Source organism: Phoca vitulina, unplaced genomic scaffold, assembly GCF_004348235.1.
Source record: "Phoca vitulina isolate PV1807 unplaced genomic scaffold, GSC_HSeal_1.0 scaffold34, whole genome shotgun sequence".
Taxonomy (NCBI): Eukaryota; Metazoa; Chordata; class Mammalia; order Carnivora; family Phocidae; genus Phoca; species Phoca vitulina.
Genome location: NW_022589737.1, coordinates 9,378,968 through 9,393,180, shown reverse-complemented (window position 1 = coordinate 9,393,180; position 14,213 = coordinate 9,378,968). Strand labels below are relative to the sequence as shown.

Genomic DNA, 14,213 nt, shown 5'->3' with positions numbered 1-14,213 from the left:
ATGAGACATTTTTAGTGTGTGAAAGAACTTAGTGAACTCTAAACTCTTGGTGAACAGAGCACTCAATGTTTTTCTTGCCATCGAGAACATGTTTAGCCTAAAGTGAGGGAGAAATAGTATTTGATCTTTAAAAAGAAGGCATTTAACTAAGTTGTATATCTATTCTAGTATGTTCTATATACTTACTTTTTTATATGGTTAGGTACCTGATGAAGGCACCATTGGCACTCTCCCTTTTAAAGCCAGGTGCTTTGAGTAATTTTCCTAATAGAGTAGATAGGATGCTGTTCTACCCAAATATCCTTCCACTTCCCTATATGATCAGCAAATATATGTGCTTTCAAGATGGTCAGAAGTGAGTGCTAACAGACTGTGCTAATGTGGCACAGACAGACTGAGTAGCTGACAGGTGTGATGTTAAACAAAAGAAAGTTAACAGTTGGTTTTATGACTGAATGCATTTAGGGTTTGTATATTAAAATTCATCCTTAAACAAGCTGGTTTCTCTTTATACAGGAAGAATTTGTGAAATGGAAGGGCTCTCTGTTCTTTCGATTTGTCAGCACTCTGATAGATTCACACCCAGACATCGCCAGGTAACTCTTTCCTCACATGTCAGATAACTGAATGATTTACCTAATTTCTGGTGTACATTAGCTCTCTTTAAAATTTGTTTCGAGTTGAGTTTTTTAGAATTTAGTGAGCTTTTGACAGTTGCCAGAGAATTAGCAGATTTTTAAGCTATATAACAAAGCTTTACTTTGCATATAAATTAAAAAAAAAAATCCCTCATCCAGTTTGACCATTAAATAGTCTCAGCATTGACTACATTTGGTAACATTGTTGACTGTCCCTAAAGGAGTAATGAAGAGCAGTATATGAATTTGTCATAGTAAATTATATGGAATTATAGCAATTAACTATTGACTTAACTATGTTGATTTCTAAGCCAGTAAAATGTCAATTTTGATAGAGTTCAGGCTTTCTTGTAAGTACAGAAATTGTAAGGAAGAAATTCTAGGAATTTTAAGACACTGTGAAATGAGAGTATACAAATTACAAGGCTTCTTGGAAATGGGTGTTTCTTGAGAATTGGAAGGGAAGGGAGTTGTTTTGCCACTTGTTAATTCCTGTCATTCTATAATTTTTTTGAGGATTTATTTTCAGGAGGTTGAGTAATGATCTTATAGAATTTGTTAACCTAGATTATGTTACATGAATAATTCTTTTTAAAGCAGTTCTGCAATTGGAAAATAGAATGTTGAATGCATGGCAAAAGCTACCACAGTTGGGAAAAGGTCTTTATAGAGTTCATTAGCTATAAATAGCTTATAATAATGGGTCCCTCTGGTTCTAAATATGGTCACCAATGATTTACTCTGAGTTCCATGGAAGAATTTTTGTTCAGTTTTCTTTGGGTATAATTTTCTAAGGAGGAATATTTTACATAATAAACTAGTGGAAGGTTAACATTCTAATTTTTGCTATCTAGAGTCAGAAATAAAAAGCTAAGACTATTACTTTTTCTTTGTTTATGTAACGGAGAAAGGACCGAAATAGTGATGCAATGCCCTTTTACCTTTACTCTGCTACCATAAGACTGGCTGTCATGGCTCTCTCCTCTCTACAATGTATAGCTGAGAAGCAGGCATAATTAGAAGTGTTGGGAGGCTCTCATCTGATGAGCTGGGAAGGTGAGATTGGTTATTTAACCTACACTTTTGGGTTTACTCCCTTTTCTCAGCTCCTATACATGTATGTGAACAAGAGCATTGGTCAGTATGTAACATACACAGCACCTGTTATAAAGGTGATCAGAGGGGCGCCTGGGTGGCTCAGTCGGTTAAGCGTCTGCCTCTGGCTCAGGTCATGATCCCAGGGTCCCGGGATCGAGTCCTGCATCGGGCTCCCTGCTCAGCGGGGAGCCTGCTTCTCCCTCTCCCTCTCCCTCTGCTGCTCCCCCTGCTTGTGCTCTCTCTTTCTCTCTGTGAAATAAGTAAATAAAATCTTAAAAAAAAAAAAAAAAGTGATCAGAGCATGAATTAGAAAGAAATTAGGAGAGAGAGATATTTACACTATAGTAAGGTTATCAGTGCCTCTTGTAGTATTTTGATACTTCTCTTTTAAATCTTTCCATTTTATCTCCATATTCTGTGTTTGTTTAAACCACGTGGTTCAAATGTGGGCCCCGATTTTCAGCTTTGATAAGCTAATGATTACCTTTGTTAACTGTAATTTAAATTAGTCTGTTCCCCTATTTTTAGGTCAGCCCTATCTGCTTGCATCAAACACATTAATTTTTCCATACGTATCTGCTAATACAGGTCTTCTAAAGAGACTATAGTGGCAGAGCTTGTTGCATTTATTTCTGGCCCAGGTGGATATCCTGAATGACATTTTTTTTTTTAAATTTTATTATGTTATGTTAGTCACCACACAATACATCATTAATTTTTGATGTAGTGTTCCACGATCCATTGTTTTCGTATAACACCCAGTGCTCCATGCAGTATGTGCCCTCCTTAATACCCATCACCGGGCTAACCAATCCCCCCTCCCCCCTCCCCTCTAAAACCCTCAGTTTGTTTCTCAGAGTCCATAGTCTCTCATGGTTCATCTGTCCCTCCAATTCTGCCCTCCCATTTTTCCCTTCCTTCTCCTAATGTCCTCCATGCTATTCCTTATGTTCCACAAATAAGTGAAACCATATGATAATTGACTTTCTCTGCTTGACTTATTTCACTTAGCATAATCTCCTCCAGTCCCATCCATGTTCATGTAAAAGTTGGGTATTCATCTTTTCTGATGGCTGAGTAATATTCCATTGTATATATGGACCACATCTTCTTTATCCATTCATCTGTTGAAGGGCATCTCGGCTCTTTCCACAGTTTGGCTATTGCGGACATTGCTGCTATGAACATTGGGGTGCATATGGCCCTTCTTTTCACTACATCTGTGTCTTTGGGGTAAATACCCAGGAGTGCAATTGCTGGGTCATAGGGTAGCTCTATTTTTAAATTTTTGAGGAACCTCCACACTGTTTTCCAAAGTGGCTGTACCAACTTGCATTCCCACCAACAGTGTAAGAGGGTTCCCCTTTCTCCACAACCTCTCCACCATTTGTTGTTTCTTTCCCTGTCCATTTTTGCCATTCTAACTGGTGTAAGGTGGTATCTCAATGTGGTTTTGATTTGGATTTCCCAGATGGCTAATGATGATGAACCACCCCCAAATTACTAGAACTCATACAGCAATTCAGTAATGTGGTAGGATACAAAATCAATGCACAGAAATCAGTTGCTTTCTTATACACTAACAACGCAACTGTAGAAAGAGAAATTAGAGAAACGATTCCGTTTACAATAGCACCCAGAACCATAAGATACCTCGGAATAAACCTAACCAAAGAGGTAAAGGATCTATACTCTAGGAACTACAAAACACTCATGAAAGAAATTGAAGAAGACACAAAAAGATGGAAAAATATTCCATGCTCATGGATCGGAAGAATAAACATTGTTAAAATGTCTATGCTACCCAGAGCAATCTATACCTTCAATGCCATCCCGATCAAAATTCCAATGACATTTTTCAAAGTGCTGGAACAAACAATCCTAAAATTTGTATGGAATCAGAAAAGACCCCGAATCGCCAAGGAAATGCTGAAAAAGAAAAACAAAGCTGGGGGCATCACGTTGCCCGATTTCAAGCTATATTACAAAGCTGTGATCACCAGGACAGCATGGTACTGGCACAAAAACAGACATATAGACCAATGGAACAGAATAGAGAGCCCAGATATGGACCCCCAACTCTATGGTCAAATAATCTTTGACAAAGCAGGAAAAAACATGCAATAGAAAAAAGAGAGTCTCTTCAATAAATGGTGCTGAGAAAATTGGACAGCCACATGCAGAAGAATGAAACTCGACCATTCTCTAACACCATTCACAAAGATAAATTCAAAGTGGATGAAAGACCTCAATGTGAGACAGGAATCCATCCAAATCCTAGAGGACAACATAGGCAGTAACCTCTTTGACATCGGTCACAGCAACTTCTTTCAGGATACATCTCCAAAAGCTAGTGAAACAAAAGCAAAAATGAACTTTTGGGACTTCATCAAGATAAAAATCTGCACAGCAAAGGAAACAGTCAACAAAACAAAGAGGCAACCCACAGAATGGGAGAAGATATTTGCAAATGACACTACAGATAAAGGGCTGGTATCCAAGATCTGAATGACATTTTTAATTGGTCATACACACCCACTAAAGTTTAGGACTGCAAAATCGTATGGTGTAGTTTCCCCTCTGCCCACTAGGTGGTGTCCTTGTAGTACAGCAGTCACGGGGTGATAGGTAACAAGTGCGTTGTTTGGGCTTAACTGGGGAAATGCTGCAAGTGTCCCAAGGCAGGGCCAGAGAATGACTAAGATAATGGCTGTTTAGTTAGAAAAGAAAATGAAGACAGAGATTGGTTGGGAGAAGAGGAAGTAATTGAGCATCTAGAGGGATTAGTGAAGTTGTAGAACAAGTAGAATGGGAAGGGGCGGGGGGTCAGAAACCTGGAAGGATAGGTGTGTGTGGTCATGAAGTGGATTATCTTAGTCAGAAGTGGGTGTTCCGGGTGTAGTGACATGGTCCAGGATGGGGCTGCAGAGTAGCTACATAGAACATACATGGGAGGGTCACTAGAGTTGATGAAATCAGAAAAATAGAAAGTTAGGCGTTAAATGAGCTCATCTGTACGGACACTGAAGATGCTCTGAGAAATTGTCATAGTCCGTTCAGGCCGCTATAACAAAATACCACAGACTGGGGGCGCCTGGGCGGCTCAGTCAGTGAAGCCTCTGCCTTTGGCTTGGTTGCGATTCCAGGGTTCTGGGATCAAGCCCACCTCAGGCTCCCTGTTCACCAGGAAGGCTGCTTCTGCCTACCACTCCCCCTGCTTGTGCTCTGTCAAATAAATAAATAAAATCTTAAAAAAAAAAAAACAAAAACCACAGACTGAGTAGCTTATAAACAACAGAAATTTATTTTTCACAGTTTAGAAGCTAGAAGTCTGAAACCCTGTCGCCGGCATGATTGGGTTCTGGTGAAAATATCAGGCTTCTCATTGTGTTTTCACATGGCAGAAGGGACAAGGGATCTTTCCAGGGCATCTTTTATAAGGACACTAATCTCATTCACTAATCCCAAAGGCCTGGTCTCCTAATACCGTCTCCTTCGGGGCTAGGTTTCCAACATAGGAATGGGGTTGGTGGGGACACAAACATTCAGACCATAGCAGTGATGTTGGAATTTGGAATGGAGAAAACTAGGACGCAGGTACCAAGCAGTGCGGGGCAAAATAGCCAGAGCCTCAGTAGAGGAGCCTACATACTGCTACGTGGGCCAGGTAGAGGGATCCAAGCCTCCCTTCCCCCTTTGCTATACCTTCCCCAAACAGCTTTTTCTTCAGACAACTTGTGGCAACATAGTTTGTGTTGTATATGTAACATCTGACTACCTACTAGAATATAAGTGTCCAGGAGGGGCAGAGATTGTGTTTTGTTGACTGCATTATCCCTAGCACCTGAAAGAGAGCTTGAGACTAAGGAGACACCCCAGTGAACATTTGGCAAATGAATGAATGAAAATAGTATGGAGGGAAAGTATGGTCCTCATGCCTTGACTCTGGCATTTGGGAGAAACAGCAAGCAGCCTTCCCTTTAGAGGGCTGTGGGAAATGGTGTCCCTAGAGGAAAGCCGGCCCTGATTTATGAAAAAGCGTGGAGAGGGTAGACACTTGACTTCTCCTGGAACTAGAGTATGGAGTACGCTCAAGTCAGGGGAAAGTAGACAGGGGAAGTGAGATCAGGGGAGAAGAAACAACAGTATAGGGATGTGACAGAGATGATGATGATAGGGGAACAAGGGGGCCTGGATTTGGGGTGGAAGCCAAGGATCACATGGATATAGGAAATAACCTGCCTCAAGTTTCAGATAGAATTTTGGCATAAATGGGTGTGAGATAGACCAAGTTGTAGGACAGATCGGGAATAGGAGTCCATGAACAGTGGCCTTTATTGAGCAGATAGATGCTTCAGAATAGCATTTGGCATGGGAAAACATCTTTAAAAAGTCAGATTTTTATGTTCCTACTAATACTGAATGTGAAAGTGAGGCTGTTTGAAACCTGGATTTGGATTCTTAAAAAGAGAGTAGTAACTGTTTTGTATAAGATTATTATGACTCAGATTTAGCTGGTCATCTTTTGTTTTCCATATAATGTAATTAATGCTGTGTAAAATGTCTAGACAGTATCCCTGAATTGGTGGTGTGATTACGTACGGTTCCTTTAATTGTCCTGACGGATGAGAAGAGGTGGGAAAGGAAGCTGAGTTCTTAGGAAGGTGTCTTTGGAGGTGTTGAAGTTTTCTGTTTCAGGTACCTGAAAAGTGCTGTCCTCTGCCACTCTAAAAGGAATGCTCCAGGAAGCATTCCTTGGAATGTTAATTTCTTTTACCTTTCCAGCTGACAAAAAAAAAACAAAATTATCTCTCTTCCCCAGTTTATCAAGCTAGAAAGATTGGTGAGTTTAATCCAGTCAAGGCTGAAATGTGCCCTTTTAGTCCCAGTAAATGTAACAGCAAGACGAGTGCTGAATGTTAACCATTGACTGTGGTTTCTGGCTTCTCATGATGCAAAGCCCTTTGACTCGGCTTCCAGCCCCGAGCATGTGAATCCTTTGCATGATTTATGTTACCGTTGGATTTATCTGTACAGTTGGTTAAGCCAGTTATTCACTAGGGGGTAGACTGCACTATCTTGCGCATCAGTTACCTCTATTGGTATATATTCTTGACCTAAATTCTGAGTAGATGAGCATTGGACATCAAGTCAAGGCGCACAAATTGAAGCTCAGAGCAGCCTGTCTTCTTGCGGAAGAGTGGATTCTGTCTGATCTCATTTTCACGTGAATGACTTCAGATCTGAGGAGAAAATTCAGGTAGTTCTAAGAATTGCTGTGCTGTGGGAGTTTTAACTGTAGTAAAGGAAGGTAAAGTCTTGTTTCTGGGGGAATGGTTTTTGTTTACTTAATGGTTTTCTCCACTCTTGGTCATAGAGAGCTTACCAGAGTAACCCTTGTTTAGAAAGAACTTCACCTGATCCTGTGACCAAACTTGTTTGCCCTTTAGCCGGGTCTACTAAACAGCAGTTTGTGTAGAACATACTGACTGACGGCTCCTAGATCAGCAGGGGCTCCTAGCTGGCCTCAAGTGAACTTCTCCTCAGGGGAGTCCCTTTACAAAATAGAGTTTTGTTGATTTTGTGTTCAGCATTATTTCAGGCTGTTCCCTTATCTCCTAGGTGAGTGGTCAGAGTGCCTCTGTTTGCCCTGGAGCTTTTACCTAGGTTTACTTCAATTATGTTTCCGGAACTACCTTCTCTGAGTTTTAATCAATGTGTATGCTTTGAATACAAAGTGATTTTAATACTAGCCTCAGGAGGACCATTAGGGGAAGGTGAATCTCCCTCGAGTCCTGTACATTCCAAAGCCAAGAATCACTTTGGGTCATCCTCGTCACTGCGCCTCCCTCCTTGAGAGCAGACTGGTGCCCCTGTGTAGGTGGAAATTACATTTAACTCTGAAGTGAAATTAAAACATTGGTCTGGACAGTATAAATGAATCAGAGCCAGCCCTGCACCACCCCATGCTGAGCCCTGAGCAAACGCCTGTGCCTTGGCCTTCTCTCCCCTACTAGACAAACTATCCGGGGCCTGCGGTTGGATAACCTGGCTTTTGTCCATGTTCATTTGGCTTTGGAAACCACTAGCGTTTTGCCCTTCAGATGGGTGCAGTGCTGGTGACATCTGCGTCTCCCTGGGTAGCCTGGTATGTGCATGTCGGACGCCTCTTCCAGATTTGGGGGCACAGGAGAAAGGAGAGTGCCTGGGGCTTGCTGATGAGTCCAGAGCTTGGTGAGAGTGCTTCACTGTCTGTGCTGACCCAAACTAGGAGGCTCTCATAATGAATCTCAATTCTTGAAAAAGTCCCAATTACGAAAATTGGTTTTTGTTCATTATTGAGAGCAACAAACCTCAAGATGAGGGGGGGAAGCCAACTGTTCATTTTCAGGTGGTGGTTTGTCGTTGGCATCATCCATGAGGACCACAGAATTCTACTTGAAGAGCAGTTTGGGGTCAGTTGGTTATTTTCCCACATTTGAAGTGTAGCTGAATAATAACACCTTATTAGAATTTTGAAAGGAATCCTGGTAGAAAAAGCCTTTATGCTGACCTTGGATTCAAAAAGGAGGCTCTTGAGCAAGGACAGACAGAAGAAGCTAAATTTGTATCTTGCTTTTTGGTCTGAACGAAGCTGTGTATTGGGATAGATTTCATATCCCTTTGCCTTATTCACAGTTTCCCCCCTGCCCCTCAGCATTCTCGGTGTAATTTTAGAGGCTGTCTGCAAACAGCAAACGGGTCTCTTTCTTCTCTCTCCCCTTCTTTGCAGTTTCGGGGAGTTTTGCCTGGCTCACCTGTTACTGAAGAGGAACCCTGTCATGTTCTTCCAGCACTTCATTGAGTGTATCTTCCACTTCAATAACTACGAGAAGCATGAGAAGTATAACAAGTTCCCCCAGTCCGAGAGGTCAGCGGAGCTCTCGGGAAGGGCCGGGCGAGCAGGGGGAGGTGGGCAGCTGCGTGTACAAGTGGAGAGGCACAGACTCCGGCCCCAGCGCTGCTTGCAGCCGGCCTGCCTTCTCTGGGCAGGGTGATGTGAGCCCGTTCAGCCTGCGATAGCGTCCTGAGGGACGCGCCGTCCTCTCGTCTGTGCACTTAACGCCTTGGGTAGACAGCTTTTAGGGTGCTGCGAACTGCTACTGAAATTAACATCCTTGTACCCTTGCCCATGTGTTGTGGTAAAATTGTCCTGTTTCACCGTAGAGAGAAACGGCTGTTTTCACTGAAGGGAAAGACAAACAAGCAGAAACGAATGAAAATCTACAAATTTCTTCTGGAGCACTTCACAGATGAACAACGATTCAATATGACTTCCAAAATCTGTCTTAGTATTTTGGGTAGGCCTGGTGTAATTGGGATAAAATGTATATTTAAAAATGAAATGCCCTATGGCTAATGGCTCAGCAGACCTGTAGCAAATGAGACCCTGATACTACGGGAAGACCCCGTTTTTTTCCTTCTTTGACATCAGCTGTGCCCATGCAGACCCCCGCTCGAAGCCAAGATGGGCCCTCCTAGCTCTGTGGGATACCCTTGCCCCCTGGGGCTGGGCTGTTTCTCAGAAGCTGATCTTTTGTGCTCTCTCTCAGCATCCTTTGCCGACGGCATCCTGCCCCTAGACATGGAAGCCAGTGAATTGCTCTCAGATACATTTGAGGTCCTCAGCTCAAAGGAGATCAAGCTTTTGGCCATGAGATCTAAAGCAGATAAGGACCTCCTTATGGAAGAAGATGACACGGCCTTGGCCAGTGCGGTCATGCAGGAAGCTCAGAAGCGGCTCATCTCGCAAGTGAGTGTGTCGTTCCACAAACGGGCCTGGTTACACCCCTGTGTTCCTCCATCCACCCCCTGAGTACTGGTGGTCAACCTCAGATCAGGGTCTTATTCTCACCCATGGCCTTAACACTCACCCCAGTGATGACGATTCTGCCTCTGTGTTTCTAGCTCCACCTCCTCTCATGGCCTGAACCCATCCCATTGGTCTGCTTGGATGTGCCACAGGCATCGCAGGCTTCCTCTGTCAAAACTGAGTCACTCCTCTCTTCTCCCTCCTCTTCGTCTCTTCTCCCGCAGTCTCTGTTGTGGAGAAGGAAGCCATTATCTACCAAGTTGTACACAAGGGAACTCAGTACTACCCCATTCTGGAGTCCAGCATGCCAGGCACATGCTTCCTTTGGCCAGGGTGTGAAAATTGGGATCAGACTGATTTAGAGCAGCGCTTGATTGCCGTAGTCCTCACCAGGGTCCAGTTCTTACACTAGCCTCGATCACTAGGTTGTATTTCCCACCTGAGTCCTGAAAGCTTTGGACCCTGAAGAAATAGACTTTGACGCCATCCAGTGTGTCCCCAGATGCGGTCCATTTTATCTCACAAACCCATCTCTCTCACCGATTCCGACCAGTTCTGTACTTACTTCAGCTGGTGCCGTTCCCAGTGGTTTCCTCACTCAGCATGCTTTGTGTCTCTAGTTTTTTCTGGTCCAGGCTGTGTACCGCCTTGCTGCCACAGCAGTTTTTCGTAAGGACAAATTTGATCATCTTATTCTCCTGCTTAAAAGAGACTAGAGGCAGATTGGCTGCAGAGGGCAGCAGGGAATTTCAGGGTGATGGATCGTGGGTGATTATGCAGACTGTGGTGTTGGTACTCACTCTGTACTGTTGTCAGATGCGTCAGACTGTTCACTGAACATGGATAAATTGCATATAAGTTATACCTCACTAATGCTACCTTTAGTCTGTAGTTTGGTGGCTTCCTGTCACCTTCTGAATAAAATCCTTATTCTTCTCCCAGGCACACGGGACTCTTGCCCCTGCGGCTCCCGTCTCCATGCTCCCCTCCCTGACCTCCCCATTCCAGGTCCCTGTTGGTCCCTCGAGCAGGAGGTATGCGCTCCTGCTGTTGTGCCTTTGCACACGGTCTGTCCACCCGCGGGGCCTCTCCCACCCTGTCCTCCTTTCCTGCCGCCCAATTCCTACATCTTTTCAAAAGATGCGCCTGCCTCCTTAGGCATCCCTCTTGTGTAAGTTCCTCACCATCCTGCCACTGGTCACACCGTGCCACACATCACAGCACACAGTCTGGTCTAGAAGGAGCCCGAAGGCAAGAATTCTTGGCTTCATTTTTACATCCCCAGAGGTTAGCTTTGTGCCTGCTACAGAGAAGGCATTTGATCATATTTATTGAGTTGAATGCATTTAAGCCACTTTTTAAGACTATCCCTGTACTTACCATCTGCTCAAACTCATGTTTATTAAAGTGTTTATTTCTCTACTGATTGACCTTCTATCTCAGGAACTCTGATAAGACTTTTTAGAAATGGTGATTTACAAGCAAGGAACATATACTAGTGACTTTAAGAAGAAAAAGAATACTTTCCGAATTCAGAAGGATAAATCTTACTACATATGTGGGCTACTATAATGACTATTTTTAATTCTAAGAGATTTATTAGAAAATATCTGTGGTTAGTGATCATTCACGGTTAAGAATATGAAGGCTTGCTCAAATCAGATACTATATAAATACATAAACCTTTTCTAAATGTGTGCGAAGTTATGCACACGAAAAGAGAGAAATACAACACTGACTCTTTCATGCTTAGCCATTCTCAACCATTTGTCATTTCACGGCAGGGATACAAAATGTCCCTTTTGGGTAGCCAGAAGTGAACTCATTTTCATTCCAAAGGGAGGATGCTGAGTGGAGGAATTGACTGGATCCGAGATGGGTTTGTGTGGTGGTTTAGAGCCTGTTGTCGTTATTCAGCCTCTTTCTGATTCCTGTTTCTTGTTTAGAAAGTAAGAATAGCGTTCATCCCCATCCTACTTCACAAAGCCTTCTGAGTGTTTTGAGGTAATGCTTGTAAAGTCTCCAAGACAAAGGTGCTGGGTCCTAGATAGTTCCCAGCATCATCATAAAAGATAAACAAGAAGTCTTTGTAGTACCGTAGATGGGCCGTGCAGAGGAGTTAGGTCAGGGAGAAGCCTTTGTCTTGGAACTTTATCCATCTAAAACATGCCTTTGTTTGTGTTACTACAGGTTCAGAAGAAGAATTTCATAGAAAATATTATTCCAATTATCATCTCCCTGAAGACCGTGCTAGAGAAAAATAAGATCCCAGCTTTGCGGGAACTCATGACCTATCTCAGGGTAAAAGATGACCTTGTGCTTTGTGGTTGGTGTCTCCCATCTCTAGCTCATTTCTCAGGATCGGTCACAGTTATGATGGTGCAGTTGGTCGGTGAACGCAGGGGCTCAAAATGCTACAAAACCAGCTTTACACTTTTTTAGAATTAGACTAGCCAGACAGGCCTTTGACTGTCGGGGAGAAGAGAGAGAGTTTGACCATAGGTTCCACAGAAGCCGGTTCTTGCCTTTTTCATGCCGTTGAGTTTATGAAGGGCTGACTCATTGTGCTGAGCATGTGTGTCCTTGATACCAGTTTGGAGATTCCGTTTTGAAGACTTTCTCAACTGGGGTCAAGTACAAAGGCATCATCTTAGTTCATTCTGGTGAGGGATAAAGTGTAATTGGGCATCATGTTCAATTTGGGGATGTTTACCTTTAACACTGCCTCCACATCAGGAAATAACAGTGGGTCTTGGGGCGCACTGTTGGGGGCCGGGCCGCCGTCACTGCTGGGATCTGAGGCCATGAAAAGTTGTGGTCTAAGCACCCAAAGACATTATGTAGACTTGGCGTGCAGACATAAATGAGGCCCCCGACCTTTCTGGCAAAATTTTTCAATCAGAAATAAATGGAACAGTTTTTTTCCTTTCTCTGTTTACACTATGCCATTTCCTTCCTCAAGAAATGCTAAAAAATTTTTTTCAGTAAGGGCTACAACCAAATTACATTTAATGTAAATTCTTCAAATAGCTCTTTAAACTAAACGACGTTAAGGTAGGAAAGATAGGCTCATTGTGTGGGAAAAAATGGGAACGTCTAGTTATTCTTAGGCTTTTATTGCCCTGACTGTTTTAAAGCTCTGAGAGGGAAAAAAAAGAGTTTAGATCCTCAAACTACTTAAAGGCTTACGAACAGTAAGTCTCTCCCCTGTTGCGGAGCACACGGCCGGAGGATGGCCACACATCTGCCCTATTTGAGCGGCACGGCTCTCGTTCGTTGGCGGCCTTCTGTGGAAGCAGCTTCAGCCGCCCTCTGCCCTGACCTGTGCAGCCTCTCTTCACGGTAGCCGGAAGGGTTCATAGATTGCCTTCCCTTTGTTGGGACTTCCCTCACAGGTGGGGCTACGATAAATCTTCTCCCTCTACTACTAAGTTAGGTGAAATGGTTTCTTCCTCTTAGCCAAGAGGCCTGGTCCCTGGCAGCCCCCTATAAGCCCTGAGAATGTTCTTAGCGTCATATGATAAAAGCTTTTCTGTCCTATCTTCAGAGGAAGACACAACGATGGGAGTAGAGCCATAGTTGCCGTCCTCTGAGAAAGCTAGTGTAGACAGATGAGCAACTTTTAGACTGCACAGCTTCCTGTAACTTGCTCCAGAGGCCCTGTCGGAGCCAGGACAGTGCCAGGTATCGCCTGCCCACCTAACCTCTGACTTGAATTCCTAAGGGGCCTGCCTCAGTGACACTACAAGAGCCTTTAAACTGGTGGCGACCCAGAGCCAAGCCCGGCCACCTAGCTACATCACTGTCCCCATCCCCGCCTTCAGGAATGGAAAGGGGGTGGCTTGTCAGTGGCAGTTCTGTGCCCTGGAATAAGGCCTGCTTGAGGCTCCGATTGTGTGATTCCGTGTCCCTTCTTCCTCATCAGGAACCTGGGAAACTGCCTGTTGAATGGCGGGTAGACGGGACACTCCCTAAGAGATCAGAACTGATACTTAATGTCTCACGCCATGCCCCCTGGCTTCTGTGGTCAATACCAGTGCAGTTGGCCTTTCCCAGGAAAATACTATCATGTTACTAAACTTGTTGGTTGATGTACTAGAAATAGTTGGCTTTCAGCAAAACATGTCTTACTACTCCTGTTAATATTTCTCCGGTTGTGTTGCAGAGCTTATGTATTTATTCAAGAAAACACTAAAAGATGCCTCGGGGTCTGTTTTAGGAGGTGATGCAGGATTACCGTGACGAAATCAAGGATTGCTTTGCACTGGACCGGCAGCTGGCATCAGAACTCGAGTACGACATCAAGAAGTACGGCGAGCAGCAAGCCCAGGAGCAGGGCCGAGCGAGGCAGGCAGATGTGAGTGCGGCGGCTTGCAGGGCCAGGGGGACACAGCACAAGTCGTGTGTGACCCTCCTCTCTCCAGTGCGCGCTCCGCTCCCAGCTTCCCCAGTGCTGCTCGAAACCCACGTAGGAGCCGAGGTTGGCTGGAGCGAGACCTTTCGGGTTGCAGGTTGTGGACTGCTGCGTGTTCCTTTGCCACGCGTGCCACATGGATCACTGGATCAGGGAGGCTTCCCTTCCCTCCTGGCCAGGCCGCATGAACTTGTCTGGAAAGTCATCATAG

General features: G+C 44.1%; 2 protein-coding genes and 1 long non-coding RNA gene across 8 annotated transcripts in view; 1 reads left to right on the top strand and 2 right to left on the bottom strand.

The window, feature by feature from the left end:
* Window positions 1-14,213, bottom strand: part of JAM3 (junctional adhesion molecule 3) — a 172,780-nt gene that overhangs the window by 14,830 nt on the left and 143,737 nt on the right. The gene's annotated exons all lie outside the window — the stretch shown is intronic.
* The window catches only part of NCAPD3 (non-SMC condensin II complex subunit D3), a 62,126-nt gene that overhangs the window by 40,980 nt on the left and 6,933 nt on the right, over window positions 1-14,213 (top strand). For 2 of the 3 annotated variants that reach the window (XM_032426357.1, XM_032426358.1), the window contains exons 24-29: window positions 517-596; window positions 8,509-8,646; window positions 8,943-9,076; window positions 9,329-9,528; window positions 11,779-11,889; window positions 13,808-13,945. In XM_032426357.1, coding sequence (XP_032282248.1) covers window positions 517-596; window positions 8,509-8,646; window positions 8,943-9,076; window positions 9,329-9,528; window positions 11,779-11,889; window positions 13,808-13,945 — 801 coding nt within the window. Of the gene's footprint in view, window positions 1-516; window positions 597-8,508; window positions 8,647-8,942; window positions 9,077-9,328; window positions 9,529-11,778; window positions 11,890-13,135; window positions 13,946-14,213 lie in introns of those variants that run through there. The other variant, XM_032426359.1, reaches the window with a different exon arrangement.
* Window positions 8,785-11,743, bottom strand: LOC116645873. The gene is made up of 3 exons (XR_004302037.1): window positions 10,154-11,743; window positions 9,650-9,815; window positions 8,785-8,961 (listed from the first exon to the last, which is right to left on the bottom strand). It is a non-coding gene; the product is annotated as an uncharacterized LOC116645873 (long non-coding RNA).